This window comes from Mandrillus leucophaeus, unplaced genomic scaffold (assembly GCF_000951045.1).
Source record: "Mandrillus leucophaeus isolate KB7577 unplaced genomic scaffold, Mleu.le_1.0 Scaffold772, whole genome shotgun sequence".
In the NCBI taxonomy this organism is placed as follows: domain Eukaryota; kingdom Metazoa; phylum Chordata; class Mammalia; order Primates; family Cercopithecidae; genus Mandrillus; species Mandrillus leucophaeus.
The window spans coordinates 190,028-203,676 of record NW_012108386.1 but is presented as its reverse complement, the minus strand read 5'-3'; the positions used below and the strand labels follow the sequence as shown (position 1 = coordinate 203,676).

General features: G+C 43.9%; 1 protein-coding gene across 2 annotated transcripts in view; it reads right to left on the bottom strand.

The window, feature by feature from the left end:
- The window catches only part of VOPP1 (vesicular, overexpressed in cancer, prosurvival protein 1), a 104,234-nt gene that overhangs the window by 86,986 nt on the left and 3,599 nt on the right, over positions 1-13,649 (bottom strand). Inside the window, exon 1 of one of the 2 annotated variants that reach the window (XM_011966768.1) lies at positions 7,258-7,331. The exons of the other annotated variant lie outside the window; for it this stretch is intronic. Coding sequence (XP_011822158.1) covers positions 7,258-7,305 — 48 coding nt within the window. The 5' untranslated portion in view covers positions 7,306-7,331. Of the gene's footprint in view, positions 1-7,257; positions 7,332-13,649 lie in introns of those variants that run through there. 2 annotated transcript variants of the gene reach the window in all.

Genomic DNA, 13,649 nt, shown 5'->3' with positions numbered 1-13,649 from the left:
TTGTGATTACTGGTAAAGAAGAGAGACAGAGAGGTATGCCAATAAGAGTTTTATCTCTTGTTGAGAGATAGGCTCTAAAACTTTTCAAGTGGCTGGTCAATCCTAAAATGAAACAAGGTTACACATGTGTGATGCCTGCTGCCTCCTTTTCTAATACAGCACCTGGTTCAGGGCAAGGGCTGTGGAGTTGCCAAGGTCGGGAGAGGGCAGCTCTATCTCGTTCCCTTCAGGATCTCACAAGGCACTACAGAGCACTGGGAACTAACTTGACGGTGACTGGAATTTTTCCCATAGGCCAATAGGGCACCATTAGTGGATTTCAAGAAGAAAAGTAACAGATCAGACAAAGGTTTCGAAAGCTCACATGGGCAGAATGGAGGAGAAACATCCCAAGGACTATCCATGAGGAAAATGGCCTGAACTGAGTCAGGAATACAGAAAATGGGGCCTGGGAGAGGCACATTCTAGAAACTTTAAGGAGTAAAATAAAATCACAGAACTTGGGTTGCAGAGGATGCAGGCATGGTAGGGTTTCTGGAGCACTGTCCTGGATGGGTGGTGGTGCCACAGACTGACATAGAACCAATGGGCAGAGCTTTGGGGAAAGGGTGAGGCCTTCAGTGTCTCACCCTTCAGTGTCTGAGGCCTCCAGGCCACCCTGGAGGAGGTCTCTGTTAGACAACTGGGTCGACAGGGGCTGGAGCTCAGCAGGGAATTCTTGGGCCAGAAACATAGATTTTGGAGACATTCATATAAACAACTGTCACTGAAGATTTAGATGTAGATGAGATTCCCCAGGATTTTTCACAGAATAAGGAGAGAAGGAAGACCTCACCCAAGCCCAGGAGACATCAGCATCTGAGGCTGAGATGAGGGTCTGGGAATAGAGAAGGAAAGCTACCGAGGTGGCTGCTTTTTGCTGCATCTCAAGAAGGAGAAAATCAGGTGAAAGATGCTGTTTACAAATTAAACCACTACACTGAATCATGCCTCTAGGCCAAAAGAAAAATCCATCAGAAACTTAAGTTACATACAGAAATATACTTTTAAAAAGGAACCAGTCTTAAAATAAATTTCCAATCCGCCTGTAGAACTTGGAGAAGTAGTGGAGGGAAAAGGAGAGACGGAAGCAAAGCACAGGACCGGGACCCAAGCGTGAAGGGGGAAGGGACAGGGGAGGGAGGGTGCTCTGCATGGACAGCTTGCCCTCCTGTGCCTCCCGACCACCCCCAGCTCAATCGTTGGCCCCAGGGAAGCAGACTGCATGACAAATGCTCACTTTTAGCACTACTGTTTCCTCACATGTGAAAGCTGGAAAGAACAACTACTGCCTGTTTTCACTGCACAGATGACCTTTGCTAAATCCCTTAACTTCTCAACCTCACTTTGTGCATCTGTAAAATGAGCGGCAATACGTAGCTTCCAGGGCTACCGTGAGGGACACAGTGGGGGTAACCACTAGGACACTGCGCGGCACATTTTAGGTGCCAGGTAAGATCCAGCTCTTAGTAGTCGTGCCATTTGGGTCCACGGTATTGTTCTAAGCAGCTCTTCTCCTTTTCCTAAGTATCAGAGCTCCTCAGGCATAGGCTCCTCTTCATTTCACTAGTGTACACCTCATTATTATTAAATATGGTAGTAGTCATCAATTACCACACAGCAGGAGGCTCTGCTGGGAACATAATTCTTTATGAGAATTCTGAAACAATAAACTAAATTTTGCTTACATAGTTCCTGCTTACAAAAGCCTTTCGGGGACTGCAGTATCACAGAGACTGCTTATGCTGGACTCCCTTCAGTGAGCTCTGCTGAACGCAGCACACAGCAAATAAATATAAACTAATGAATAACCCCAATAGCCATTAGCAAAACTCACTCATTTTCTTTTCCATGTGTTGTTTCCCCGTATATTTCCCCTCTCTAATAACCTGTATATGATAATAAGAACATGGGTGTGTGCTGGAAGCCCCTCTGCTGCTTACCTATGTGGGGCCCCAAGCACTCAGTGTATGAAGCAGAAAGCTGCTGTACTCACCTACTGCCCCTAATGGCAGCCTCTGCTCTCTCCCAGCCACCTGCTGAGCTTCCTCTGAGACCTCCTGAGTCCAGCCTGCCACAAAGGGCTGGGCAAGTGCAGGCTACCTAGCAAGGCAGGAGGAGGTGGGAGAGGCAGGAGCTCAGCCCAGCAGGACAATGACCCTGACTCACTCCACCAGGTCTCAAGGCCACAAAGTGAGCCTTGTCAGTTCCTTCCTAAGCCACCCTCCAGTTTATAGACCTGTTCATCCGCTTCTGGATTCCATGAGCCAAAATTCTCATCTTCCAAATTTCCACATCCTATTTGTAATAAAGACACATTACTTAGGATAACATGATCGAGTTTCTTAGTCTCTTAATAACCAAAATGCATAACGTGAACAGCAACAGGAACTCCCTCCGGCACAGGCTATGATGGAGCCTCAAAGAGGAAAATGCTATGATTATATAAACTTTATACATTGGGGCCCTTAAGAACACACTCTGAAGTCTGTGAAAACAAACAAACCTAAAAGCTGTTGGAACCCCCCCCAAAACACTTCAAGCTTTGAGAGAAATGCGACTGTGATCTGAGTCCCATACGGTTACAATTTATGTTTCTCAGATTATAGATTAACTCATTTTCTTCTTTTTCTTGTTCTGTACATTGGCTAAAGAGAATTAAACCAGGTCAGGGTCAAAAGCCTCCTGCCCTCTGAATTAATGACCCCTGCTATAGATTAACTCCCCCTCCATTGCCCTGCTTCGCTTAGACCAGATGAAAAAAAACCCAGGACTATTACACCTTCTGTTAAGAAAATGTTAAACATCCCCTCCCCAAAAAGAAACACCACCTATAGTCAATTAAATTGCTATAACCTACATACCAACCTTGTATGAATAATGTAATCCTGCTAAAAACTCCCGTCTCCGCCCACATAAATGAAGCCTTCACTTCCTACTTCAGAAAACTGACTCCATTTCTTTGGAGTTGGTGTTTCTGAGTGGCCTACCTCACACTTTGCACTTATTTAAATGCTCTTCAAATCAGATTCTGACCCCTTTCATTATTGTAGGTTGGCAAGTCAATCTGCTGAGGTTTGAATGCTAGGTCCGACTACAGAAAATCTTGAGAAAGCCCCAGTCTCCTGAGCCATAGTCCACTCATCTGCAAAATGGACAGGAGGGCAGCACGGAGCCTGGGGCAGGGGTGGGACAGCTTCACAGATTAAACGCCATGTGCTTAAGACAATGCTGTCATACGGCAAGCACCTGCTAAGTGCTGCTTATCACACTGCCACCATCATCTAGAGAAATAAAATAAGGTTGGAAAGTTTAAAAAAATAGTCAAACATAAGATGTTTAAAAAAAAAAAAAAGGACTTAAAAAAACCCATATGCTAGCAAGAAGGCTCCTATGTCTGTTCATATTTCAATCACTGGCTTCATAACCTGAAAATACCGATTCTTCAGGACCCATCTAACACCAACCCCACCCAAAATGAGTGCCCCATTAGAAAATATTGGAATATTGTGGGGATGGGAAAAGGAAGGGGCCAAGTAGCACTGACCAGCCACGAGAGAACAAAACACATACATAAGAAAGACATGCTGAATGCTGACTGATTCGCATTTTATGAGGAGCTCCTGCAACCCACATGTGACCACAAGGGCAGGACCAACCCCAGAGAATGGCAGAATGGAAGGTGCAAATGCGAGGGTGTGCAGAGCCTCTGAACAACCCAGGTCCGGGGACTCCAACAGGAGGACTCCTAACCATGCCAAATAATAAACTTCCTCCAAGTGTGCACTATTTGAATCGGGTTTCCTATCACTGAGGGCCAAAGACGTTCTAACCAATATGCAGTTTAATAAGTACTCTGTGGGGCGCTGTAAGTAGAGACAGACAAGAAAATCCTTCAATAGAGAGTGGAATGGTGTTGCGTGGGGTTGGGAGGAGGGGAAATGAGGTGTTTGTCAAAAAGTACAAAGTTTCAGTTATGCACATCAGTGAGTCCTAGAGGGCTGCTGTGCCACAAAGGTCCTGCAGTTAACACTACTCTACTGTGTACTTAGAAATCTGCTAAGGGGTAGACCTTATCACACACAATAATAATAATAACAACCAGAGGGCAGGCAGAAACTTTTAGAGGCTTATGCATAACTTGTGGAGGTGGTTTCATGGGTACATACTTATCTCCAAACTCATCAAGTTGTATACATTAATTATGTGCAGCTTGTTGTATGTCAAAAAAATTAAATACAAAAGAACGCTGAATTTTAAGAAAAAGAACATCCTTCACATTTTTAATATGTTCTTTAAACTTCCTTCAGACAACTAAATGAAAACTCATACAAATAATGTGTTTCTCACCTGCTTACTTGTTCGGGTGTGCACACCTGCAAGGGTGACAGATGATGATTTAATCAGGGAGAGGACCTGCCACCCCAGAAACACCCTGCTAATGCATTCCAACCATCTCTGCTCAGCCTCCAGAGAGCCCAGGCATCCCTGTCCAGAGGCTACCGTGCTGTGTCAGGTACTGTGAAGTCTCTTCACCTCCCAGATCCACCCACCCATCCATCCATGTCCCACCCCAGGCTCCTTGCAGACAAAGACCCAAAAGACATAGTAAAAACTTCAGACCACATACAGCCTCAAACACAGCATGGCTACAGAGTGAACACCAAACCCTGGCATCATTAGTAAAGCTGACTGACAAAGAGCTAGTTTAGTGTTCTGAGACCTTTTCAGCAATAATAATGCATAGTTGCTAAAAACCAAAGAAGAAAGCAAAGGAAAGGTCAGTGTTCAAGGTTAGTGACAAGATAGCCTCACTGAGAAGTTTAATACTATCCTGCATTTCCTTCTGAAGACATAATTGTACTAATTTTATTTGTGCCCAAAGCTTTGCAAAGAACTTAGCTATATGTAAGTCACTAAGTGTCCAGGGCATTTTAGTCTGGTCCCTCATCCTCTGGACTGATGGCTTCAATGGGATCCTGAGCCATCCATCAAAAGAACAACCATACACACAACTAAATTCTGATAAACAGGGTGGGAGTTAAAAACGGTACTGATTCTAGTGGTGACAATCATCACTAAATAAATCTACTTCCACTCTTGGCAGCTTCTCTGAATACATCACTCGGTCATGCTGACACTCAGAAAGGGACCGAAGACTCCTAATTAGGATGCCTACCTTTTCCATCTTATGGAGGAACGTGAGCACTGCCCATTAGCAAGCCCCTGAGAGCAGCCGCTGCCCCAGAGCTGACCGTTTGCCATTGGGCCAACCAACAGGCCACCACCACTGACCGTCTAATGCCTGGCTCAGCTCACCAGGGCCCAGATGTCGTGATTTTGAAGTCCTGCTCCTTTTCTGCCAGGAAGTGATAAAAGCATCAATTGTATCAAGTAACCTGTGATCTCAATCTGTCCAAGGCTCTCATTATGAGAGAAAGCCTTCTCCCTATCTGCAATTTATCTTCTCATGCAATTCAGAAAGTCAGAGGTGAATCTCAGCTTCCACTGGGGTGCCCAGCTATTAATAAAACCAACACATATTTTTCCTGTGTCATTCTATCAAGAACTCAAAGCATAAAACAGACCTGCAACCTATGTTAACGACGCCATCCCAACCCAGGGCACATGCAGTGGAACCGGCAAGTTCTCACTCATTCCAACACCCATATCAGCCCCACAGAAGAACCTCAGAATGTGGCAATGGAGTATAAAAACCTTTACTGGCCAGGCACAGTGGTTTACGCTTGTAATCCCAACATTGCACGAGGCCGCAGCGGGCAGATCACCTGAGGTCAGGAGTTCCAGACCAGCCTGGCCAACATGGTGAAACCCTGTCTCCACTAAAAATACAAAAATTAGTTGGGGATAATGGCACATGCCTGTAGTCCCCGCTACTTGGGAGGCTGAGGTAGGAGAATCGCTTGAACCTGGGAGGCAGAGGTTGTAGTGAGCCGAGATCATGCCACTGCACTCCGGCCTGGGCAAAAGAGTGAGACTCTGTCTCAAACAACAAACGAAAACAAAAAAACCTTTACAAGTGATTTCACTATAATATCCATTTTAAGTAATATTTTTTCCAACCTCGTGGCAAGCAAACTAATGCCCCCTCCTGCCCACAAAGATGTCATCATCCTAATCCACCAAACCTGGGAATGTCACCTTAGGTGGCAAAAGGGGCTTTGCAGACGTGATTAAGTTAAGGATCTTACAATGAGGAGATTATGCTGGGTAATTCAGGTGGGCCCAATGTAATCTCAAGAGTCTTTACAGTGACAGAGAGAGACAGAAGCATGAGAGAAATTAGAAGATGCAGAATCGCTGCTTCCCAGGGCCCTCACCACAATCGCTGTGCGACCTTCACTATGACCTGGAGGCCCAGGTCCTTCCCAGCTTATCTCTGTGGCTTACTTCAATGCAAAGTTCCTGACATCGCACCTGGGTCACCAACCTTTCCCCACTGAACTTCAAGTCTATATGCACCTTCCCTCTTGATGACCTCCTTACCTCCTTCCTCACACCCCCACTCCCCTTCCTAAGGCTAACCTCTACACCCAAGCTCCCAATCCCATCCCCCTCACTGTGTCAAACCCTTCTGGAACAGACAGGTCCTCTAGGAGCTTAAGGTCTAAAGAATTCACAGACCAGGACGGGCATGGTGGCTCACGTCTGCAATCCCAGCACTTTGGGAGGCCGAGGCAAGCGGATCACAAGGTCAGGAGTTCAAGACCAGTCTGGCCAATATAGTGAAACCCCGTCCCTACTAAAAATACAAAAATTAACCGGGTGTGGTGGTGGGCACCTGTAGTTCCAGCTACTCGGGAGGCTGAGGCAGGAGAATCACTTGAACCCGGGAGGCAGAGGTTGCAGTGAGCCAAGATCGCGCCACTGCACTCCAGCCTGGGTGACAGAGCAAAACTCTGTCTCAAAAAAAAAAAAAAAAAAAAAAAAAATTCACAGACCCGCCCCCACCCCCCCGCCCAAAAAAAAAAAAAAAAAAAAAGACAGGCAATTACAGTATCTGAGCTCAGAGCACGTGGGAGTGCTTGCCCAGGGAACAGCTTGCCCAAGTCAGGCACTTAACTCATACCTGAGTGCACAATCAGAATAGCCTTCCATGATACCACCTGAGGGTCTTCAATTATGGTGGGGGTTGAAACGGCAAGGCCAAAGGGATGGGAAAACAGGAAGTGAAAGTATGGTGCCTTCAGGACCCACAGCAGTCAGTTCAGTCTGCTGGGCTGGATGAAGATTTCTGATCCTCATCTATGCATCAGAAGCAATGTTCATCTGTTAAAAAATAAAGATGCCTAGGCTCCAGGTGCAGGTAATTGTTCAAAACTCCCTACCTCATTCTAATGTACAGCCAAAGCTGGGAATGGCAAGGAAGTCTCTGTAGACACTGAAAGCTTTCCAAGGGCACTCCTCCATACTGCTAAAGGATTCGAATTCCAAACGTTCAACCTCCACGGGTCTGCTTTCCTAAAGCTGACTGCCTGAGACACAGGCCCTGGTCCAGATGCTGGTCAAGTGACAGCGCTAATTCCCCATTTACAGTCACCCTTCTCCCCTTTTACAAAGAAGGGCACACCTCTCTCCCATTTCTCATCTTACTGGGATGTGCTGGTCCAGAACTAAAAACTCTCTAACGTACCAATCTAGGGCCACTGAAAATACTGGCAGTGACATTATTAAAGAGAAATTTTTCTGACACTTATCAAAATGGTAAGGCTTTATTCAAGACTATTGCAATAGGGGTTAACCTATCACAACACAGAAGCAAAACTGAGCTCAACTCCAAATACAACCAAAATGAGTGTGAATTCACAGCCAAGGAGCAGAGTGAGGGGGTCAATGGATACAAAATTGCCAAGAGGAGAGGCATGATGGGTAGAAGCAAGGAGGAATTCTTGCTGAAGACAGCCTAAGGTGATGACATATTAAGGGTGAGGGGATGACTTGGCAGGACTCTTGCTGAAACTGAGCTCCACTGAGGACAGACACAGAGGGCAAGGTGGAGACCTAGTGAGAAGAGGGCTCAGAGGATCCTAACCAAAGCCTGGTCAAGGGGAGAATTTTTGTCAACGCACGCCTTGCATCTCAACTGGTTTCAAACTCTTTGCTTTCAATTAAATTGAAAGATGACCTAATTGTAGATTACTATGCGCTTTGGGCACATCACTCGGAAGTTCAACATGAAACTTTTTCCATTTCCATCAGTTATACATGCCCTAACTTGAAATATCCTCGTCCATCTCACTCGGAAATTTATTTCCAGTAAATTTTACTGTTTATGTTTAATAATATTCAATTGGTAATACATGAACAGTGTCAATCAAATGTGCAATAAAAATGATAAATCAATTAGTCATTTTTAAATTTTTTGGAGGTATATCTGAGGAAATATTTTGAAAATTAATTTGGATACACATTTTGTTACAAAAATAGACTTTCAAGCATAAATATATTTCATTAGAAGAAAATTCTATAGGGAAAATAGAAAATCAAAAAAGGAATGCTATATTTGCAACCATTAGAGAAGATTATTTGCATATTTTTAAAAGAATGATAATCAGCATCAAATTGCTGATGGTATTTAGATTCCACTGAACACATTAAAAAAGTGATGTTATAGTTTAATTTTTAACAATGTTTACAATACATGAGAAATCAAATCTATTGTAACCATTTAAAAACTACGATAAACAAGATCACACAGGTTGAGTATCCCTTACCTGAGACGCCTGGGACCAGAAGTGTTTTGGATTTTGCATTTCTTTGGATTTTGGAACATTTGCAAATACACAGAGAAATATCTTGGGGACGGGACCCAAGTCTAAAGATGAAATTCATTTATGTTCATATATACCTTACACATATAGCCTGAAGATAATTCTATACAATATTTTTAATAACTGTGTGCATGAAACAATGTTTTGGGTGTGATCTGTCACATAAGGTCAGGTGTGAAATTTTCCACCTGTAGCGTCACATTGGCGCTCAAAAAGTTTCAGATTTTGCAACACTTAGGATTTTGGAACTTCAGATTAGGGTTGCTTAACCTGTATGTTCCACTTAAAATTATATGAGAAGGTATATAGTTTTTGAAAATTGCGTAAGAGAGTATAAGAGCCAAAATTTTGACAACTTTTGAGCTAGAGAAAGCTGCTCAATTTGAGAGGAAACAAAGGAGAATTCCTGAAGAAATTCTAAGGTGGAAAAACAGTGTTTGGAAGTTATTCTGAGAGCAGCAGAGAACAGAGATTGCAGAGATTTAATCTAAGGGAACCCAATGTTGTTTTACACAGCTGCCCTTAGGCTATAGGGACCTGGCTTCACAGCTTCCGCAGGCCTGGCTTCTTTTCTCTCCAACTAAAGGGAAGCAGGAGGAACTAGGAACTAGTACATTCTTCAATAATAATCTCATCAACTCTCTCTCTCTCTCTCTTCCTCTCTCTCTCTCTCTCACTCTCGCTCTCCTCTTCTCCCTGCTCCCCATAAGGGTTTAGGATCTGTCCTCACCCGCTCCAAAATACCACGTTTTGGCCCTTGATGACATTCAGCTCACAAAACAAGAGAATGAGGCCAACTAAAGAGCTAAAGAGTTTCACTCATCTTTCCTCCCAGTATTAAAAGTCAAGCTAGCGAGACTCCATCTCAAAAAAAAAAAAAAAAATAGTCAAGCTGTCACCTGAGTAGCTGCTCAACCATCCTAGGAGAAGAGATGGTTATGGACCCCCCCTTTTTTTTTTTTTTAATCTTACTTAGGGCAGAAATTAAGAGCCAACTAAGATCATAATCACAATCTTGCTTTCCCTTGTTGTAGACGCTTATGACAAAGTTTCTTCTTAATCTAGTCACAGATATTAACAAGCAAACACACTTTTTAATCGACAGGATAAGGAAACCCTCCCTCCTGTCCGCAGGTGTGCAGCCACCTGGGCACGGGAAACTTGCGTGGGAATGACTGACAACATAAGTATTCTGTTAATCCACTCTGGGCCACGAGTTCCAGACCAAGTAGGAAATCGTCCAAAAGGCCTCCAGCAACACTGAGGGATTTCTCTTTACAGGTGAACATCAGTGGGAGGTTAGTTTTTCAAAGACTCCCAGGCAACTCAGAAGGAGTTGAGATTCTGTAATACACAGTCATGGCACTATCCAACCGTGACTCCTAATAACCACCAGATATGCCCTATACTTGAGGCAAGCAACTGATTGATTTCAAACCTGATTTACAGGATAATATCTCTTTGTTCTGGTCTGAGGACATTGTTCTCTTGTTGACAGTTTTGAAGGATATAGCTACACTTCCTGAAATTGTATATATATATATGTATTAGTCACTGCCTCCCTGTCTTCACTGACCATTTGATTCTTTAACCCTGACAAGGGAAAGTCACTGTTTGCCAATTATCGAATCTGATGGCCTTCTGCAAGGTCTCTTCTCTACTGCTCCACAGTATCTGAGTGCAGATCACCTTTGCATTTAGACACCCCGCTCCCACATTCTAGACTCTCATTTGTTGCATCTCTTTTCACCAAGGACAGATCATCAAGCACTTCAAAATCAGCATTTAAAATTAAACTCTGACTTTTTAAAAGTAAGGATATCATTCCTCTCCAAGTCAAAATCTCAGTCATCCTTCTCCACTCAGAAAAGATTTCTGTACTTGACTCTGCTTTGTTCAACATGTTTGTATCAGTTGGATAAAACCAATAGGAGTACAATAATCAAATCAGTCCATGGCACAAAACAATACAGAACACTGGATTTTAAAAAATAGTGTTCAGACAGATGTTGACAAACTTAAGTAGATGAGATGAATGAAGTAATGTGAAATTGGAACCAACGTAAAGTCCTCAATTTAGGTTTTAAAAAAATAATAAACAGCTCTACAACCATTATGAGATGTGGTGGGTTAGCAAGCAGCACATGTTAAAAAGATTTCGGTCTCACTGCAAACTCAGGGTGAATCTCTTGGCTGCAGGGGTGGAGGTGGGAGGACGCACTAGTATCATTTTATCTGCTTAATGTCAAGGGCCAAAGGTTCTGATGCTGCCAGTCAGACCACACCCACAGAACAGAACTTCCTATTGTTCAAGTAAGTGCCAACAGGGAGGAACTGGAGGGAAACCAAAGGTTTCAGGACAAACCACAAGCAACACTGGATTCACCCCAGCCCACTTAACAGTGGCAGCATAACCAATCTCCCATCCCAAGATCACAGGAGAGTGCAACCCAAATAGCAGACACAGACAGCAAACAGGCCCTGCAGACCTCACAAAGGTGCAGCAGCTCATGAAGCCAGTGAAAGTGACAAAATATCTGGCAGTCAAGCCATTTAATATGAACCAAAAGGTGCCCAAAGGAGAATGATATGAATAAAAAGGACAAAGAGAAGCTGGAGATGGGGGTGGTGGGAGTTTCCAGACTAGCACAACTAATTCTGGGGAAAAAATTTTTCGCTGTGATTATGCCACTGAAGTCCAACATCAAGTGAAGACTGTCCTACATGCATCAAAGAATTTTGTCAGGAAAATTACACCATCCCCCCAAAATGGACTCATCATTCTAAAATGAGTACTCAGCACCTGACCAATACAGTGAAACCCCATCTCTACCAAAGAGAAAAAAAAAATACAAAAATTAGCTGGGCTGTGGTACTGTGCACCTGTAATTCCAGCTACTCAGGAGGTTGAGGCAGGAGAAGCGCTTGAACCCAGAAGGCAGAGGTTGCAGTGAGCCGAGATTGCGCCACTGCACGCCAGCCTGGGCGACAGAGGGAGACCATGTCTCTAAATAAATAAATAGATTTGAAATAAAATAACATAAGGACTCAGGATGAAATTAACTTTTATGTTTATAATTTGATCTTTTTTTTTTTCAAAATAAAATCCCAACCAAACTTTTTTTCCACTTTGACTAGGAAATGTTGATCCCTGATTCACATGGTTTAATGGCTAAGTGGCCTTTTTCTAGGACCAATCATTTTCAGATATTGAGGACATCCTCATAACCACCTAGTCCAAAATTTTCAAACTGCAGCTATAAGGATGATGAGACTATTCAAAAACACGTTTTGAAACAACAGAAGGTGAGGCCTGGAGAAGAACACACACACAAAAGGGGACCACACAGCTATGTTAGAAGACTGAGGGCCTGTCATTGTCATATTTCTGAAAAGCCCATGAGTGCAGACCTAGGACCAGGCTGAAAATACTGTCATTTCCCCTCAATATTACAGAAAACTTGAACAACTGAAGTTGCCCCCAAAAGTTGATACTTTGTCTTAAGACACAGTGAGTTTCCATCACTAGAGGTGCTCTGCTGCCCTCCAGCCCCTAATCAACTGCCTCTTCTTTTCCCACTGCCCATCTACTCCACTCCTGCCCACAGCGCCCTGACCACTGACCGCTTTACTCATTCAAGTCTCCATCGAGTCCCTGCTCTGTGCCAGGAATGGTTCCAGGAGCTAAGGATATATCGTCAAACAATAAATCAGAGCAAAACCTTTGCCCCTAAGTTGCTTACATGGTAGAAAGTAAATTCTGTCATATTTTAAAGATAGTTGTGGGAAAAGGAGGATACTGGTCAGAGTAAGGTAGACTAGGAAGAGAACTGAGAAGAAATATTCAATAGGGTGGTCAAGACAGACCTCACTGAGAAGCTGACATCTGAGAAGCTTCATCAAGAGGACATGATAGAGTTCGTTCTAGGAAATGTCCTTGCCCTGCGGAGCTAATCAAGTGAGCACTAGCCTAATCCTATCCTTGCCATATATTTCTAAGTCATTTACCCCCCAGTTAGCCTTTATAGCTGTGCCCAAAGTAAAAGAAAGCAAAGACCGAGGAAAGCCCAGGTCTGGGCCCCATGCCCACAGCCCTCCTCAGACACCTGGACCCAGGCTTTTCCCACTTCCGAGCAGAGCTCTTGCCAGCCAGTTCATTTATTGCTGCCACTTCTCACCCATGACCACCTGGCCTCCAGTGGAGCTTCCAGAGACAGTAAACTCCCTGCAGGATTCTTTTCCATTCAAATTGCATGTTGCTCGGTTTCTAAAAACTCTTAAGAGTGGGTGGGCTGAAAGGTTTATTTCAGGAAATTGGCAGCCAGGGACTGCCACATTTGTTGGAATTCCAGGGCACAAAAGACATTTGGCAAGAGACAAAAAATACTCTTAAACATAACTCGGTTCTAATTTCCAGACTCCCAGGCATCAAAATACACAGAACTTCAGAAAAATACTCAGTAATCTTATTATTTTTCCCTAGTTCAAAGATAATGTCCACTTTGCAACCCTTTCTAAGAAACAAATGTTCCTTTTTTTTTTTTTTGAGACAGAGTCTCGCTCTGTCATTCAGGCTGGAGTGCAGTGGCGCCATCTCAGCTCACTGCAAGCTCCGCCTCCCAGGTTCTCGCCATTCTCCTGCCTCAGCCTCCTGAGCAGCTGGGACTACTGGTGCCCGCCACCATGCCTGGCTAATTTTTTGTATTTTTAGTAGAGACGGGGTTTCACCATGTTAGCCAGGATGGTCTTGATCTCCTGACCTCGTGATCTGCCCACCTCAGCCTCCCAAAGTGCTGGGATTACAGGCCTGAGCCACCG